The sequence below is a fragment of the Capra hircus genome, chromosome 6 (genome assembly GCF_001704415.2).
Source record: "Capra hircus breed San Clemente chromosome 6, ASM170441v1, whole genome shotgun sequence".
Classification (NCBI taxonomy): Eukaryota; Metazoa; Chordata; class Mammalia; order Artiodactyla; family Bovidae; genus Capra; species Capra hircus.
Genome location: NC_030813.1, coordinates 110746157 through 110766369, shown reverse-complemented (window position 1 = coordinate 110766369; position 20213 = coordinate 110746157). Strand labels below are relative to the sequence as shown.

Sequence of the window (20213 nt, the reverse complement as noted above, 5' to 3'; positions counted from 1 at the left end):
AAGATTTCTGCTACATCCCAGACACTGCTCAGGGTGTTGTAGAGAAGAACCAATTCTGATTCCATGTTGGAACTGTTTCTTTGACTTGCTTTGTGTTGCTTGTGTTATTATTGTCATTGTTGTTGTTCAGTCGCTGAGTCATGTCTGACTCTTTGTGAACCCATGAACTGCAGCACGTCAGGCTTCCCTGTCCTTCATTATCTCCCGGAGTTTGCTCAAACTCATGTCCATTAAGTCCATGATACCATCCAACCATTTCATCTTCTGTCCCTCCCTTCTTTTCCTGCCCTCAATCTTTCCCAGAATCAAGGTCTTTTCCAATGAATCAGTTCTTCTCATCAGATGGCCAAAGCTTTAGAGCTTTGTTGTTATAATCATGTATAATGGCCTGTCTCAGAGGACCCTGCCCCTCTGCCTGACTGTTACAATGCTTTTGTTCAGCTCACAGAGAGATAATCTGACCCTGCCTGCCTGTGTATGGCTGCAAGAAAGATGAGGTTAACACATCCCTTCCCAGAGGCTGGTCATTCCTGGAGATGTTTTGCAAGACAGATGGCTCTTTTTACTTGATCTCCTCATTGCCTCGCCCTCTTTATATTGTCTTTTGACTTTAGTTCCTCACTGCTCTTCTCTCCGGTTCTGTAAAAGAACCTGGCATCCAGACCCCAATAAGATGGTTATTTTGAGACATTTTCTGCCACCTTCTCTGTCAGCTGTTTTTCGGAATAAAGTCTCTATTCTTTGCCCCTACATCTCCTCTCCTATTCATTAGCCTTTCGCATGGTAAGAAGATCAAGCTTAGACTCAGTAGCAAGGGCAGTCCACTCAGGGTGCGCACATACTGCAGGGTCTGAAGTGCAGAGAAAAGCAGGCAAAAACACAGAATTTACACTCTGGGGGTTGTTCTGGAGAAGAAAATGAAGAGGAAGGAGGACTTTGGAGAAGGCGATAGCTGGCATTAAAGAGAAAGGCTGAGAAAGAAGAAGAGAGAAACAAGTGGAGAAGGCGTGAGGACTTCCCTGGTGGTCCAGTGGTAAAGACTCTGCACTTCCAATGCAGGGAATGTGGGTTCAGTCTCTGGTTGGGGAACAGATCCCACATGCTGTTGGGCCAAAAAAAAAAAAAAAAAAAAAGAGAGAGAGAGAGAGAATGAGTGAAGAGGGGTTAAGCAAGTGAGAAGCTGTGTTGAATAATGAATTGCAGGACTCAAAGAACGGGGTTGAAAGAGGGAAATGGCTGAATGATGTAGGCTGGGTGGATTTAGGAAGATTTAGGGTGAGGGTAGAAAAGAGAAAAAGGCAGGAGAGGCTGATTATCCACAGAAGAAGGTTGGGTGTTATGGATTTAGTTGTGCCCCCACCCCAAATTCATAGGTTGAAACGTCAAATCTTCAGTGTGACTAAACTTGGAGGCGAGACCTTAAAGAAAGTCATTAAGGTTAAATAAGGTCATAAAGATGGGGCCCTGATCCAACATAACTTATGTCCTTACAAGAAGAGGAAGAGACATCACAGCAGATTTCTCTCTTTTTCTCTCTCTGCGCCACATGAAGACACAGTGGGAAGGTGATCACCCGCAAGCCAGAAAGAGAGTTTTGGACTTCCCTCCTCCAGAACCACAAGGAAATACATTTCTGTTATTTAAGCCCTCAGTCAACGGTGTTACCCTGTTGTGACTGCCTGAGTAGACCGCCACGAGGCATATGGAGCTTTCAAGTCACCAGAAGAGGCCAGGAGAATCATTGTTCACCCCAATCTGCCCATCTCTGGGCATGTGAGCAGCCACACACACTTTAAATTTCTTCCTGAAATTCAAGAGATGGAAGACTTCGGCTCTGTTGGTGAGGGGATCGTGTATTCACGTTCATGTGCGTCACTGCTAACTGATGGTGAGGCTTTGGATTCTACTTGTAAATCAGTCATGTCTGACTCTACAACCCTATAGACTGTAGCCCTCCAGGCTCCTCTGTCCATAGAATTCTCCAGGCAAGAATGGTGGCGTGGATAGCCATTCCCTTCTCCAGGGGATCTTCCCTACCCAGGGATTGAACCTGGGTCTCCTGCTTTGCAGGCAGATTCTTTACTGTCTGAGCCCCAGGGAAGCCACATATGTGTCACTGCTAACTGATGTCGAGGCTTTGGGTCTCATTTGTAAAATAGGGTTAAACACCTTACCAGCCTGACTGGTGTGTTGGGAAGATTTGATGAAGGTTTGCTTAGAAGAAAATGGGAACTCGTTTTATGCCTCTAGATTGTATTAAATGGAACAATATGACACTGTCTTTTCTATAGGACTAAGACACATCAAATATTTTTTTCCACTTGTACACATCCTTCTTTTTAAGGTTCTTTCCCATTATAGCTTATCATAGGATATTGAATACAGTTCCCTGTGCTATCAATTAAAACCTTGTTGTTTATCCATTCCAGATGTAATAGTTCACAGCAATTGTTTTTAAAATGGGAACATGCCACATAAAACCCCAGGTACATGGATTTTCCTGCAAAAAAATTTTTTTGAAAATCTGGTACCTTAGAACTACAATAACCCTGGAGAGCCCTATGGGGTGGGTGATGACTGCCCATGTTGTTTGGAGAGTGTGGTTTCAGGCCCCCTGGGTCTCGGCCACATTGTAGATTTCGGGTGTGGCCCCTGATGGAGTGTATGGTATAGAGTTATGATAACGTGTGGCTGACAACATCCAGAGAGATGGGTATATTTTCTTTTCTGGCAAAGCATTAGGTCATCAATGTCGATCTGTGTAAGCAGATGGCAAGCACAAATCATCCCAAACCAAACATCTTTGACCTTGAATAATCAAAACAACAAGGGAAAGGCGCTCTGGATTTCACTTTGACAACTCAGTGGAAACACTTTGGTCTTGGCCAGAATTCTTTCCCTTGACAAGTTTATATTCTCATGCAAGTCCATTCACGGCGTACCTAGTGTGTGTCCACGCCTCTTGCTTATACTTTTGTTTTTAATCCCCAAGAGTCGACTCATTAGAAAAGACCCTGATGCTGGGAAAGATTGAAGGCTATAGAAGAGGTGGGCGGCAGAGGATGAGATAGTTGGATGGCATCACCTACACAGTGGACATGAATCTGAGCAAAATACAAGAGATAGAGAAGGACAGAGGAGCCTGGCATGCTGCAGTCCATGGGGTCGCAAAGAGTCGGACACGACTGAGTGACTGAACAGCAACAAGAGAAGCTGTCAGTTTGTCCATTGAGAAGAAATCCCCTCAAAGAGGCCGAGGTAAAAAATGAGCTGGCTGGCCGAAAGCAACAGCTCCTGACACTGAGCAGAATGTGTATTTCATCTTCTGACTTACAATCGTTTTCTCATATAATATTTTACTTAAGATACCAGTGGATCCGCTGGAGTAGGTACTTATTTTTCTCATTTTCAATGATGAACGGAGGCTCAGAGTGTTCAGATAACTTGCCCACAATCACACAGCCAGGAAGGATTAGGACTGAACATGTCATACCCGCAGGTCACAATTTCTGATTCCTCATTCTTTTTAGCTAACTACGGAGAAGGCAATGGCAACCCACTCTAGTACTCTTGCCGGGAAGGTCCCATGGATGGAGGAGCCTGGTAGGCTGCAGTCCACGGGATCGCTAGGAGTCGGACACGACTTCACTTTCACTTTTCACTTTCATGCATAGGAGAAGGAAATGGCAACCCACTCCAGTATTCTTGTCTGGAGAATCCCAGGGATGGGAGAGCCGGGTGGGCTGCCGTCTCTGGGGTCGCACAGAGTTGGACACGACTGAAGCGACTTAGCAGCAGCAGCAGAGAGAAAAGCAGAACCGCAGCATGGATGAAAATCAGCTTTGCTACAACTAAATTGAAAAAATAATCTGGGGCTTCCCTGGTGGCTCAGTGGTAAAGAATCTGCCTGCCAACACAGGAGACATGAATTCGATCCCTGATTGGGAAGATCTCATATATTCCAGACAACTAAGCCCGTGCGCCACATTTACTGAGTCTGTGCTCCAGAGCCTAGGAACTGTAACTAATGAAACCCACACCCTAGAGCCCGTGCCACATAGCAAGAGACGGTGCTGAAAGGAAATAATCTGAGCAACGTACTTGATCTTTTTTTTTTCCAAAATGGGCTGACTAGCAAAGCTGATGCAAATTTAGCATTAAGGAAAACAGAGTATTTAAATCACAGAGTAATAGCTTCCCTGTGACCTGGACTGTCAGACAGTGTCCAGTGTAGTATTAATAGTTAAAGCAGTTCTGGAGAGTATCTGCTTCTCCTTAAGCTATCGCTAATTGAATTTTACATTCTTTCCTGCGAACCCTAGATTGGGTTCAGATTATTTCTCCATACAGGTTTCTGCATAGCTGCCACCCATCCCAGGAAACTGATGTGGAGTTAGCACTGACTGTGAAAGTCATCTGGTATCCGGTGTCGAGGTCTGGACGTTATTTCCAGAGGGGCGTGGGTATGTTTGGTGAACCACATAGTGTCAGGGACATTTCTCCCTGCAAGTCCATGGAGACCCTGGAGAGGGTTAGGTAGGCAGATGGTGATGGTCTTTAAATGTTTAAGAAGCCAGAGGAAAGTGGTGGTATTCCTGCTACTTCTAAAAATAGAACAAGACCAGTGGAGAAACATTTAAAAGGGTCAGATTCTGGCATAAGAAAGAACTTTCTGGTGACTGGTGGTATTTTAATGGAAAGTGAAAGTAGCAAAGAGTATCCAATTCTTTGTGACCCCATGGACTATACAGTCCATGGAATTCTCCAGGCCAGAATACTGGAGTGGGTAGCCTTTCCCTTCTCCAGGGCTATTCCCAACCCAGGGATAGAACTGAGGTCTCCTGCACAGCAGGCAGATTCTTTATCAGCTGAGCCACAAGGGAAGCCCAAGAATACTGGAGTGGGTAGCCTTTCCCTTCTCCAGGGGATCTTCCCAACCCAGGGAGAGAACCCAGGTCTCCCACATTACAGGTGAATTCTTTACCAGCTGAGCCAGGGAAGCCCAGGGCTGCCTTACAAAAAATGAACATTTCGCTATGATTGGTGTTGAAGCTGAAGGTGGAGTTTGTAGTGTGGATAAATTCTCAAAGTTTGTCTGGGACCATTTCATCTCAGACTCAAGAAAAGACAGGAGGATGGAAATATGACAATTTCTGTAATATTATAAGGACTTTGTCCCTAAATTGTTTTTAGGAAATGAGAGTTTTTATGTCTCTAGGTTGTACTGGAGTAATATAAAATTGCCATTTTGTGTAGGGTTTCCCAGGTGGCACTAGCGGTGAAGAGTCTGCCAAGGCAGGTTTGATCCCTGGGTTGGGAAGGTCCCTTAGAGAAAGGCGTGGCAGCTCATTCCAGTATCCTTGTCCGGGCAATCCCATGGACTGAGGAGTCTGGCAGACTATTGTCCAAAGGGTCACAAAGAATCAGACACTATTAGCTCACAGCACGCACGCAATAGAACGGTTGAAGGTCAGCCGTTGCATATGGTTCAACATAATTCATGCAAAGGGAATAGACATGACTCTTTAAACCTACGTCACACGGAGAGAAGGAAGGCCTGGGAAACTGTGATGACTTCACTGTGCATAGCTTTTGGGGTGTTCTGCAGCGAACGGGGCTTCCCTGAAAGTCACCTGTTGACGTACCTCACCAGCTGACTGTACTTGGAGATAAGGCCTTTAAAGGAGTGATCAAGATAAAATGAGGGCCTGAGGATGGGCCCTAATCTGATCTGACCAGTGTTCTTATAAGAGGGGGAACTTGACCACATGCTCTCTACAGAAAAATGGCCACATGAGGACACAGTGAGAAAGCAGCTGTCTGCAAGCCAAGGAGAGAGGGCTCAGAAGGTATCAAACCTATGGCACCTTGGTCTTGAACTTCTAGCTTCTAGAACTGTGAGAAAATCAATTTCTGTTGTTTAAAGCACCCAGTCTCTGGTATTTGGTATACATGGGTATATGGATATATGGAGGCCAGCAGTAGGGATAAATGGGATGAGGAAAAGGGTAAGAGACAGATTTTCAAGACCCCCACCCATCCAGGATCATACCAAGAAATGTGGTCTTTATCGGAAAGGAAGAGAGAGAGGTGAGGCAAAGGATCGGAGGAATGCATATGAACACCCGTGATAAAATAAAATGGGTTGGTAACTCAAAGAATCCCTACACTGAGATGCTACCGATTTCAAATTAGATTTTACAGCAGCCTGGGGTCAAAATTACCTAAAGAAGTCTTTTTCCAAAAAAATTTAAAGGTGCAAGAAAGAAACTGAAAAAAATAACTTCCTAGTTTAAGAGAGTAACCTGGTTTGAGGATGCTGGCAATTGGCAAGGCCAACAAGTGAAGTTTTAATGACACCTCTCAAATATCATTTGTGTACGTCTAGCAGGATGCGTTTTAAGGCAACAGTGTCAGCTATGATTTTCTGTTACGGGCCGTATGAGCAGGCACTAAACGTGCAAATATTTAACGCTGTCTTATAGATGACTTCTGATTAATTAGGACTAACTCCCCCCCTTGCTGGGGAGACAGACTGAGAAATGCATGTGGGACTTTGAGCTCCCGTCTAATCCTTTGGCCGTGGACAGGTCACTTTACCTTGCTCTCATCTTTCAAATAGGATTAAGTCTCCATCCCTGCTGCCTCACAGATGGCTGATGAGATGGGGTAAAAAGCCATTCCATGAGATTGTCAGTATTTCAAACAGAGTTAGACTATGTTCGTGGTGAAAAAAATCTCCACTTTAAACAAATGTTGTAGAGAACAGATCTATAGGTTGCCAAGGGAGAGGAGGTTGGGGAGGAATAGATTAGGAGTTTGGCATTAGCAGAGGCAAACTCTTATACAGAGAATGGATAAACAACAAGGTCTCACCGCCGTAAAGCACAGGGAACTAGATCCAACACCTTGAGATAAATCACCATGGAAAAGAATATGAAAAATGTTTATATGTATGTGTGTGTATGCATAACTGATCACTTAGCTATACAGCAGAAATTGGCACAGCATTGTAAATCAACTTTACTTTACCAAAATAAATTAAAAAAAAATGTTAATTGGAAATATCTCCTCTGGGATGAGTCAATACCAGGGCTCTGAACTGCTAGTTAGAGAATTAGGAATCCTTGCCAGAGTCCATGTGGCAGGGTCGGAAGGGTGTGGGTTTTGGAGATGAGTACAACTGGAATTTAACTACCTATGCTGCCCTACAGTGCTCGTAGGGTGTTAAGTAAGTGATCCACCTCTCTCATCTGAAAAATGGGGACATGTAGACAATATAGGCAAGGTACAGGCACATAGTAGGTTCTTAATAAAAAGCCTGATAAGCTCTGGTGATCAACTGAGCAACTTTGGAGATGCCGTTTCATCAGTTATCAGAAGATGTACTCCACTACCACTGCTGAATGCCTGTTGGGTTATGTGTCAAAATAACTTAGGGAAATACCTATTCATGTGTGTTCTCTACTCCCAACTTATCGCAAGAAGGTTGCCTGGCTCTTTGGGCTCCTTTGTTTCAAGGTTATACAGGCAGAGCAGGAAGCAGACATTTCTTGAAAATAATATTTCTTCCTTTCTTTCCTAAACCCAAGTCCAAGAGTAGACACTGGGAAAGGCAAGAATGCAGGGCTTTTGACGGGTGACTTCCCCAGGGGACCAGGGCATCCGTGAGAAGTGGAAACATTGTGGCCAGACTGCAGAGGACAGGACAGCTGAGGACCACTTGGACCCCAGCTTCCCGGCTGGACAGTGACCCTCACTTCCTAAGCAGGGCTGGAAAGCTGAGTACACAGACATCAAAGGGACAGGCAATTTATAAGAGAGGGCACAGTGATCTGAAGGAAGACCTCCCCAGTTCTGGTGACGATGGGGGTAGGAGCCTGATCACTTTTGAAACTAAACTTCCTGCTGTCACGAACTCTTGGAATCAGATTTATGTTGTACGAAATAAAATGGAAAAATGTGAGATTTCCTGCAGACCTGTGTTTGTAGATTGATTCAGATCTGCTAGAGTTGCAAGGCACTGGAAAATCTACATGATTTCACTCCTGCTCTCTGAAGCTCACCCTCTGTGGGAGCTGAGTGCTGAGTGCTAAGTCGCTTCAGTTGTGTTCAACTCTTTGCAACCCTGTGGCCCCCATCCCACCAGGCTTCTCTGCCCATGGGATTCTTCAGGCAAAGAGTACTGGAGTGGGCTGCCATTTCCCATGTGGGAGCTGGTGGGAGCTCAGCACGAATAACTATTATTCAAAGCACCACAAGGGGGCTCCCTGGGCGGCTCAGCGGTAAAGAATCCACCGGCCATCTGGGAAGATCCCACATGCTGTGGAGCAACTAAGCCTGTGAACCAACTAAGCCTGTGAACCACAACTACTGAGACTGAGCTACAGCTCACGAATTGCAACTACTGAGCCCATGTACCAACTACTGAAACCCAAGCACCCTAGCGCCTGTGCTCCTCAATAAGAGAACCCTGGTCTCCTGCATTGTGGGCAGATTCTTCACGGTCTGAGCCGTCAGGGAAGGCCACAATAAGAGTAGCCACTGCAACGAGAAGCCTGTGTCCTGCAACTGAAGTATAGCCCCTGCTCCCTGCAGCTAGGGAAAAGGCCTCACAGCAACAAAGACTCAGCACAGCAAAAAAAAATCCCCAACCCCGCACAAGATCCTGGGGTGGTATCGCACCACAATAAGTGTTCTCGGACACAAGGGGGGGACAGCTGAATTTTTGCAAAAGGCAGACAGCCAAGAAGATGGATAAAAATTTATCCTGAAGGAATATACGAAAAGAAATCCTCCTGTAATCCCTGCACGCCAATCTCATTATTATGCAATTGCTATAGCTGTAAACTCATAAAAATTTTGTAGACTCTCAAGTTCTTTTGGAAACAGGCCTGTTTGTAGGAACAAGTCTGGAAACTGGTGATTGAATGGTGAAATGTATGGGTAATGATGTCCATAACAGCACTCGGAGTTTTTAGCTCCATGGAGTCTGAAAGCTGAGAAGGCCCTCAGAGGTCCGCCTGCCCCTCTTGCTCCTTCCATTCCACCCCCTGTTATTGTAAGGGTTAAATCTGGATGTAGTAAGGCCTCAAGGTCGTTTCTTGGAAAGATCACTGTGGTGGTCATGGCTTTGGGGTAGCAGAATTAGGAGCCTGGGTCTGACGAGCATCCGCATCCCTTAGGGATTGTGGGAGCAAACAACTGCTGTCTCCCACCTGGACAAACATGGCTTCCCAGTAACTGGAGGTTTCCTCTTTGCCCCTGCTGCACTAATCATCTTTAGTTATCTGCTCTAAAGCACTGCCAGGCTGTTACTTTCTTGTTTACAAAGTTTTAATGATTCCTCTATTAAAGAAATCCAAACTTTGTGGTTTGGCATTCAAGGCTTTCTATGATCTGATTCCAAACACATCTTTTTTTTTTTTTTTTCCCAACCAAGTCTTTTTTTTTCCCAGAAAATAACATAAATTTTCATCAATTACACATTTCTATAACAGCATTTGCCAACATTTTTGTAATATCTTTTTGAGCATTTTCTAGCTATTTTTTTTCTTTTTTAGAATTTTATTAATTTTTTCTGTTTTTTAGTTCAGATACAATTAACATAGAACATTCTATTAGCTTTAGGTGTACAACATAATGATTCAACATTTGTATGTGTTGTGGAATACTCACCACAGTAAGTCTAGTTAACATCCACCACCAAACATCAAATTTTTGTTCTTGTAGGTGCCAAAATGGTAAAGAATCCACCTGCCAATTCAGGAGACTCAAGAGATGAGGGTTTGATCCCTGGGTCAGGAAGATCATCTGGAGAAGGAAATGGCAACCCACTCCAGTATTCTTTCCTGGAGAATCCCATGGACAGAGGAACTTGGTGGGCTACAGTCTATGGGGTCACAAAGAATCAACACGACTGAACACTCAGACAACGAAAACTTTTAAGATCTAACCAAGGCTTTTGAGCTCATTTCCCTCTTCTTTCTATGCACACCCTTTGTTCCATCAGGTGGATTTTCTGACACTCCCCATACTGGTCTCTTCCATGACTTTGTTAATTTTCTTCTCACTGCCTGAAATTCCCCTCCCATTAATCTGTATCCATCCTTCAAGGCCACACATCTCCTCTGAAAAGCCTTTCCTGGGTGAGGGATACAGAGAATCAGATGGACCTGAGTTTGAGACGATACTCTACTTCCTGGAAGACTTCAGGCAGATTACTGCCTTTCTCTAGGGCTTAGTTTGTTCATCTGTGAAATGGGCAAGTCAACATTCACCTTATAGCCTTATAAAGTGCACATGAGTTATCATTGCAAAGTACTTAGCGCAGTTTCTCACACTTGGTAAATGTCAAAGAAAGTTACTTATTGCTCTGATCATTCCAGAGACTTGAGGTCTCGCTTTTCCAGAATTCACTTTGAGCCCCTCCTATACTCTTCCTTGAAAACCTAATTTCACATTTTAGAAATGAGAACACACACTTTATTTTCTCTACCTGATTGACAGAGTCATTGACTCAACGGTCATGAGTTTGAGCAAACTCTGGGAGATGGTAAACTCTGGAGATGGTAAAGCCTGATGTGCTGCAGTCCATGGGGTCCCAAAGAGTCGGACACAGCTTAGTGACTGAACAACATTCTGACTGATGGCTCCTTGAAGATGGGATCATGTTTTATTCTAGCTTACGTCCTTGCCTTTGCCCACCAAATATAGGCCCTCAAACCAGAGGCAGAGGTTGGCCTTTTGGGTGTGAAAGTGAAAGAATTTGCTTTGCTCTTATTTTTCTCTTCCTTATAAAAACTGACAATAGTTTTAAGGAGAAAAACTCAATTTTTTAGATAGGAGGAACTCAGTTTTGGGGTTTCTGTTTCATTGTAATAGGGTGGCATTCATGCAGTGGCAGGTGAAGACTGATAAATTTTGATTAAATCTTAGAAAACTTCATGGGCTTGCAGGCCTCGGTAGTCTCAACTCCTTGGGCCAACCCAACCATATTCCAGCATGCATTTAGAGTTCCCCATGTGTGACACTTTTTGGGGACCAAAAAAAAAAGTGGTCTCATATTCTAATGAGTTAGAAAATATTAGATTCTAATGACCCACTCATGGAAAGATAGAGGACAAACCAAGGAAATAAAACATGTGAGAATTCCTGCAGCAAAGAAAGTAGCGTCTAATAGCTAGTCAGAATAACTAACGTTCAAGGGGCCAGACACTTTGGCCCCACGACTTTGACCAGACACTTTGATAGTAGGCCTTTTTCATTAACACTCTAATTAAATCCTCCAAATGTCCCTATAAGAATGCAGATAATGGTCCTCACTTGACAGATGGAGAGATCTGGGTCCAAGTTTACAAGGCAGGTAAGGGGTGGAGTTTGGATTTGAGTCACGTGTTTGCGATCCCGCAGCCTGAGTTCTTGGTCCTCTGCGGTGTATATTTTCAGGCTTTCCCACATTTGCCTGACCAGGCGGTGCTTCTGGTTATCCTCTTATTAATGACCCATGAAACTGACCTGAAATACACTTGGGGAAACAGCCTCACCACCTCCCTGGGAGCAGCCATGACCTTTAATCTCTCTTTGCTCCTTGGCTTCTGCCTAGATGCTCTTGACCCTCTGGTCTCTCCCATGATATTTCACTCCTCCGCCAAGGTCTAGCTCAGATGCAGCTAGAAGCTCTCTTTGATTTCAGTAGGCTGATTTACAAAGCCCCTCTTAAGTTTTCCATAAACCTTCCAGGCTGTTACCACTTGGTGTCTCCATCAAGGGCCAAGTTCACGAGCCCCGGCAAAGCTTCTGGACCTCGTGGACACATAATTAAGGTCTACTGAGTTGCAATAGTGTCTCCTCCCCAGGCGCCCGAGTGGCTGAGTCCCGAGTCTGGGGCTTCCCGGGTCCAGATCCATGGACTCGGGGTGTGCTGCTGTAGCTGGCAACCTGGTCTAAGTCTGGTTCCAACGTTTTTCAAGGTTCAGACAGCGTGGCGCTCGCACTCCGGCAGTTCATTAGTTAACGCTCTCGTCCCTCACAGATGTGGCCTCTGTCCCAGCCTCTGAGGTGAGGAGGCACGATTAGGTCACACTGGGCCGTACCTCACCATCCTTTTTGGGGACAACCCTGACCCGTCTTTTCCAGGTTTCATCACAAAGCCCCACACCCCGACTCCCGCCCCCTGTGGCTGCGCCCCAGATGAGTCATCTGGCTTGGGGCTTCATTAGCAACTCTAATTGCCTTTTTGTTTTGGTCCTCTCTGGGGCCTCCTCAGGGCCCAGAGGTGGGGCCTGGGGCCTCTGGCTTCCAGAAATGCCGCCAGCCTCTGTGGGAGCCCGAGATGGGAAGTGCGCCCTCCATCCCGGGGCGAGTCCCTGACGCCACGCCGCGCGCGCGTGGCCGCACCCATCCCCGGGGTGCACTCAGGCGCCACGCAACCCCTGGCCATCCCAGCTCCCCGGCTGCCTGCAATGAGGTCACGGGGTGGGGTCCTGGAGACCCCCTCCAAATAGGGCGGGGGCTTCCCCAACTGGCCTGGGAATGGTCGGAGAGGATGAGAAGGAGGAGATGCTAGCCTGTCTGTCCAACCCACTGTTCCGCCTCTGGAGGTTGCGTGGCTGGCGTGGATCGCCCAGGAAGGGGAGAGGGAAGCAGCAGGGACAGTGAAGGGGCAAGGCGGGGGTCCGATTTCCTCCACTCACCCGCGGGGATGGAGAAAAGGGCTAAGCTTTCTCCCCACCACCTTGCCAGTGAGCAGATGGAGCTGCCTTCTCAGTTTCTCTACAATCCCTGTCCTTCCGTTTGAGCTTAATCTCTCTCCCATCCCCAAGAACCCCAAAAGGCGGGCAAGCCGCTGTAATCCACTTCATGTCATTAGAATTTGACGCAGAAGGAAAAGCTTTCCAGAAACAGATCAACTGCTGGTACCCGAAAAGCCGATAGACCCCTATGGACGCCGAAAGCCAGGGCTCCCGGGAGCACCCCACTTTCTCACTCAGGCCTGAGAGACCTGTGATCAGTTTCTGCCAGCAGTGGGTTTCACAGATCGAGGTCAGCTTAGTGTCCCAAACCACTCAGACTCCAGCAAACGCACAGGGTTTTCTAACCTCTGCCTGCAAGTTCATGTGTGTGCTTGAGGAATGAGTGTGAGCTCTGATAAAATCTCAACCTGCATGCGCGGGGCTGGGGGGCACATTTGCAAATCTCTTTTGTTCTGTATCAAGTGTTTTTGCACCTGGAACTCTCTCTTGAAACGATGGCAAGACTGATATCACAGACTTTCTCAAGGAAACAGAAACACACATCACCTACGTTCCCCTTCATCTAAAACCACAAAGATGCTTCTCCTACGATCCTGGCGCAGAAAAACAGCACTGTCATAATCTCTCTTCCTCCTACCTGCTTCTGAGGCACAACCAGGAAGACCCAGCCACCCGATCCAGTCCATAGCATTGCCTATCAACCGCGACTTCGCAGATTTTGAGCTGAACTCTTTCTCCCTCCCCAGGATATAATATCTGTAACAGTCTTGTCACTCCAAAAGGGAAGCCAAATGATTTATTTAACTTTTAAAAAACGTAGGCTGCAGAACAAGCTTATAAGCACACTTCAGAGAATTTCTGGACTAATGTTACAGTCTTCCATGGGAAAGATTTCTGAGTTAATAGCAAGATCACGGTTTCAGAAGTTAAATTGCCTATAACGGGATAAGAAAACATAGACACTGTGACCTTGGCAATACATGAGCCCGTCAGCACACTGGCAAATGCTGGGCACATCAGATTGGAGACCTGCACACAATTTCTGAGAGAAATGGCATTTTTCATAGACTCAAAAATGGTTCACAGAGGTTCCTGTGACAAGCAGAATAGAAAGTGGGAGAAAACACCACAGCTGAGGATTTCCGACCTCTGACTTATCATTTGTTGACATACTTTCTACAAGTTCCCCATTTCCCTACAAGTAGCCGTCTTAAATCCTTTCAGTAAATATTGTTGATGAAAGCCAATAGGAGGGGGGTGGGGAAAAAAAAAAGAGAAAAAACGCAGAGAAAAGGGAAGCTTACCTTTTCTAGGCATTGCTGATATCAAACCTTCCACCAAATCATGAGGCTTTCTTGCTTCTCTTGTCCCATGAATTCAGAAACCATTAAACAATGTTTCCAGCAGAAATATGTGTTTATTATTTGAAGCGGCTTCAAAACAACTCAAAAAATAGCTTGATGAAAAATACAGTGCTGGTCCGCGCGTGAGAATACTTTTGAAGCCTGGAGCTCATACTGTTGTACAAAGTTTTGCAACTGTCTTTCTCGGTTTAAACAACCTCCTGCTCCTCCCAGGCACTTGCCAACTTCTATAATTTAAAGCAACTGCGATCCTTCCCATAATACTCACATTTCAAAGAGCTTAATATATACTCTTGTTAGGAATGAGTGGGAGTGGGTGACGTCCTGCAAACCCCAGGCTGAGGCAAATGAAAAGCGAGGGTTTCAGATATCTAAATGGTTCTATTTCTCTCTTTTATCCATTGCTCTCCTCACCATGTTCCTTCAAGTGGCTTTTGCCTTTTAAAGTGATGCTTTAAGACCAAGTGGTATCACTTCATTGGAAGCAAATAGCACATAGGAAAGTTTAGGTCCCTATTTATGGAACAGTGATGCTAGTGAAATTGTGTTTAAACATCACTTTTACTAGCAATTATTTCCATACAATTTCTCCCTAATGCAGCTGTTTGAAAATTTAAATTAGTGTACACTGTGTTTTACTAAGAGAGGAAAATATCTAAAGTGATGTTATTTGCATTCTGCAAGAAAATTGTCGTCTCTGGGAAGGAAAATTTGTTTTGCAGTCTATATCCATGTAGCTGAATAAATCTTCTGACATTAGACCTGTAATCGCTGTTAGCAGTTTTTACTATTTTCACCACCCTTCCCCAACTGCCATTAAACATACAGATACACGCACGCACACACACACACACACACATTTGTGAGTTGAAATTTCAGCCAGCTTCAAGTGTGGTCAACTGAAACTGGTGATTTAAAAATATTTATAGTCTATCTTAAAGCATGTCTTACTTAGCACCTGATAGATGGCAAATATTTAATAAACATTTACTGAATGAATAAAATATTGCATGGATTCAGATCAAGTAACGATTGTAACAATTTTGGTTTGCATTTATGTTCCAGTAGGGAAAGTTAATATGTGGAAGCTTGTACAGAGAGTAAACATTGGACAGCGTGCACCTTTGCCAGATTTAATGAATGTTTATGACATAATAAAATTCCCTAAATGAATACAGAAAGCATTCATTAAATAAACCATTCGGCGGAGAAATGGCGGAGAAATATTGACAGAGGCACGATCTATTAAGTAAGCTCACTGTGTAAACTTATGCAAACAAATTTCAAGACAAGAACCTCATTCATTGTTTCAAAAACTACAGATTATTTTTCCACTGGGTTTTTGAGTTGTCTTGAGTAACTCTTATTTTTCTATGGATAGAGGGTAATGCCTCTGAAATAGTGCGAAGAGAGAAGGGATCTACAGCTTCAGGGAATGCTCGGGTTTCCTTTGCTATAGAAGCAGAGAACATGGTGGAACATATTTTTGTTTTGGCTTATACTGTGTAGCCGTCCAGAGACACAAGCATAGGTGGTGTCATAGACTTGGATCAGTTATCCCAGATATGTGAACTCTGATGTGTTACTTACTTTCTTTCTTCTCAGTCCCTTCACTCATATCCAACTCTTTGCGACTTTATGGACTATAGCCCACCAGGCTCCTCCATCCCTGGGATTCTCCAGGCAGGAATACTGGAGTGGGTTGCCATGCCCTCCTCCAGGGGATCTTCCCAGCCCAGGGATAGAACCTGTAGCTTCTGCAGCTTCTGCATTGCAGACAGATTCTTTACCACTGAGCCACAGGGGAAGCCCAATTTCTTTGAGCTGGTTTCTTTAATTAAGAAAGATTAAACACAATTATGTTCAAACAACTAATTTGCATATAACACCTAATACTGCATTTTCAGTAATACTAATAAACATTATAGCAGGCTGTGTGGCAAAGAATTGATGCTTTCACATTGTGGTACTGGAGAAGTCCTTTGGATTGGTACTTGAGAGTCCTTTTGATTGCAATAAGATCAAACCAGTCAGTCCTAAAGGAAATCAACCCGGAATGTTCACTGGAAGAACTGATGCTGAAGCCAAAGCTCTAATACTTTGGCCACCTGATGCAAAGAGACAGCTCTTTGGAAAGAGACAGCTCTTGTTGCTGGGAAAGACTGAAGGCAAAAGGAGATGAAGGTGGCAGAGGTTGGATGGCATCATTGACTCAATGGACATGAATTTGAGTAAACTCCAGGAGACAGTGGAGGACAGGGGAGCCTGGTGTGCTGCAGTCCATGGGGTTGCAAAGTTGGACATGAGTTGGCAACTGGACAACAACATGTATAAGGTACTTAGCAAGACCTGATTATGGGATCATTGTGATTTGTCTCAGCACCTAGAGTTATCTCCCCTGACAACTACCAAAATCGGTAATGCACAAGGGATACTGCTAGCAAAATCTTAAACTTGGAGGCATTGGCCTAATAGTCAGGATGTGGTATCTTAGTTCCCTGACCAGGGATGGAACCCAGGCCCTCTGCATTGGGATGCCGATTCTTAACCACCAGGGAAGCCTAATAGTCAGGAAGTAGGTGTTAATTCGATACCAAATGCTGGAAAGATGAGACTCTGTGTTTTGCAGTGACAGCACATTTGATGAAATTAACACCTGCCATAACGTGAAAGTTCATATGCGCCAAGTAACCTTGTAGCTCTAGAAGGAGAAAATTGGGGAAACATCATTAATTGTGTGTGTTGGCCACTATTGACCGCATTTGGCAAATGTTTCAAGAGTGACATGAGCCCAGGAATGAAACAGCTAAGTTACAAAGAGAAATAAAAGGGAATACAGAGACGGTACAAGATTTAATGGCTTGCAAGAGCCTGAAGATTTTTTGAGGGACTTATGTTGCTAAAATAACCATAAACCTATATGGAAAATGTCATGAAAGAATGAAAATAACTTCTTCCACAAATAAGAAGTGGACTGCCTGGAGAGCTGGCTCTTAAACACACATCTTAGAGGTAGAGGAACTGCTGGTCATTGAGAAAAACAAAGGAGTTCCCCAAAAGAGCAGATCCAAGGCCGCATCCAGAACCTTCTCTGTGCACAAGGTAGAGGGTGGGTATATCAGCCTGGCCACATGTAGCATCAGTGCTGCTGTGATTTCTGTCATTTTTCCTTCCCTGGATGGGGATTTTTATTATGGTTATTCTGTTGCTGTTATACCATTTGTATTGTGTGTATGTGTGAGAGAGAATACACTTTTGGTTTCTCCATCACTTTCCTTTTCATTCATAGGACACTGAATCAAGAGATGCCACATCCATGGGACTTCCCTGGTGGACCAGTGGCTAAGACTCCATGCTCCCAATACAGGGGGCCAGGGTTTGATCCCTGGGCAGGTAGCTAGATCCCAATGTCACAACTAAAGCTTCCACATTTCGCAGTGAAGACTAGAACATCCTGCCTGCAGCAACTAAGACTCAGCACAGTCAAATAGATAGATATTAAGAAAGATATTATATCTGGACTTAACAACAAGAAATTCACAGAACCCAGAAGACCTGGACTATGAGCTGGTTGCAGTGACCAGATGGAAGTCGAAATTGTTTCCTTTGAAAGGAGTTAAGTGTGCTCTGTTTTTAAAGAGAGGGAAGGAAATATATTCCATGACCACAGGCTAAGTTACATGGCAGATACTTTTAGTATTTACTGGTGTCTGCATTTTCCTCACCATTTCCCAGCTTCCCTTGCAGTACAGTTGACCATGTGACTGATTTCTGACTAATGGCGTGTAAGCAGAAGTAATATAGATTAATTATGGGCTGCAGTATTTAGAAACTGATATTCCCTGATAGCACAGTTGATTAAGAATTTGCCTGCAATGCAGGAGACCCCGGTTCGATTCCTGGGCGCAAAGATCCGCTGGAGAAGGGATAGGCTACCCATTCCAGTATTCTTGGGCTTCCCTTGTGGCTCAGCTGGTAAAGAATCTGCCTGCAATGCGAGAGACCTGGGTTTGATCCCTGGGTTGGGAAGATCCCCTGGAGAAGGGAAAGGCTACCCACTCCAGTATTTTGGCCTGGAGAATCCCATGGACTGTATAGACCATGGGGCCCAAAGAGTCAGACACGACTGGGCGGCTTGCACTTGCTTGCGCTATACCTCCTCCGCGTTCTTCCTCTCTCCCCTGTCTATAGAGCAAGAAGCAAAAGACTCAGAGGTGCTGGAACCCCATAATAGAAGGAACCCCACACCGCAAGGCATCCCTTAGAAGAGTGCTACCTAGGAGACTCACCTGGCCTGCAGCAGACATTGTTTAGTAATATGCAAATGTGTACTGGGTCGGGGGGAGTTCCCAGGTGGCCCTAGTGGTAAAGAACCCAACTGCCAATGCATGAGACTTTAAGAGACACTGGTTTAATTCCTGGGTCAGGAAGAGACCCTGGAGGAGGGCATGGCAACCTACTCCAGTACTCTTGCTTGGAGAATCCCCATGGACAGTGGAGCCTGGTGGGCTACAGTCCATGGGTCACAAAGAGTTGGACATGGCTGAAGTGACTTACCATGCACACAAATCTATACTGAGTTCCCCCACTGAGTGGGTTAATTTGTAAGGATTAGCTAGCATCAGTTATTCTAATACACATAGCTATCTTGAAAGATTCTTAGAATACTGATTGAGATAATAGATGTAAAAATGCAGAAAGGGCCTAACACAATAATAAGTGCTCAACAAATGATAGTTATTTTTATATTAGGCATTATTTCCCACTTTCTTGCTCTTGCAAAATGAATCTAGCTAAAAGCCAGTTGTATTTCTATAAACTTAGGTTTTCTGCATTGTGTGCTAATGGGCAAAATAAATTGGAAACCATGATAAGATTAGAGACCGAAATAGATGTTGAAAATAAAATTTATTCCCTGTCTTCTAAAACATATGCATTTATTAAGAAAGCTGTCAATACTTTCTTGTCAGATTTTACAAGCAACCTTCAAAGCAGGGCATAAAGAAAGTTATAAATTCCAAGTTACAAATTAAGTACTCTCCTTAGCTTCTAACTGGTATAAACTCCATTACCCAAACATTTGTTTTACTATGTGTACACAAACAAAGCCATCCTTTTGACATTGACGGTTCCAGGCTGCTCTTCTGTAGGAATGGGTGACTATCTCATTAATACTAGTTGAGAGCTAATTTTTCTGAGAATTACCCTCTACTCAGGCCATATTTTTTCTTTTTTTATACGGTGTTGAACTGCTCCAGGCGGAGGTACAGAAAGATCTAGTGGATACATTTTGTTTCTACCTCAGTTATTTTGAGCAATTCCCAATAGACATGTGGCTTTCTTCATTCCACAAACTCTTTCAAAAAAGAGCCAGACCTTTTTCTCTTCTACTATTTAAAAGCAACAGCAATGATCAGTACAAACATTCATTGAGCACCAGCTGAAGTGAGGTGAAGTCGCTCAGTCGTGTCCGACTCTTTGTGACCCCGTGGACTGCAGCCCACCAGGCTCCTCAGTCCATGGGATTCTCCAGGCAAGAATGGAGTGGGTAGCCATTTCCTTCTCCAGGGGATCTTCCCGACCCAGGGATCGAACCCGGGTCTTCCACATTGTAGGCAGACGCTTTAACCTCTGAGCCACCAGGGAAGCCCTGAGCACTAGCTATGTACTAGGAATTGTTTTATTGCTCTGTAAATGTGTTAACTCATTTCATTCTTTCAACAATTCTATAAGGTAGATACTAATTTTATTCTTATTTTATGGTTGGGAACCTAGAGTTCAGAGAGGTTACAGGACTAATTCCAGGTCACACAGCCAGTAAATAGAAAAACTGGGATTTGAACTTAGATTGCCTGGTTACAGTACCTGAAGTTTTAAATGCGGGTTAAAGCACATTTTTCATGCCAAATAAAGAGAATATGCATATATCATGTATTTTCCTTAGTATCCATTGCCCTGGAGATGAGTACTGATTACCTCTGAAAAATACTCTAATTTCTTAGAGGCAGCAGATTGTTTTCTTTGGAATATATTCACTTCCCTATCTGAATATAAAGTTTGACCATTTTTCATTTATTAAACTTTGTGTTCCTAT

General features: G+C 44.4%; 1 protein-coding gene across 1 annotated transcript in view; it reads right to left on the bottom strand.

Moving 5' to 3' along the window:
• The window catches only part of C1QTNF7 (C1q and tumor necrosis factor related protein 7), a 125829-nt gene extending 111417 nt beyond the window's left edge, over positions 1-14412 (bottom strand). Inside the window, exon 1 of the mRNA XM_005681904.3 lies at positions 14060-14412. Coding sequence (XP_005681961.2) covers positions 14060-14072 — 13 coding nt within the window. The 5' untranslated portion in view covers positions 14073-14412. The remainder of the gene's footprint in view (positions 1-14059) is intronic.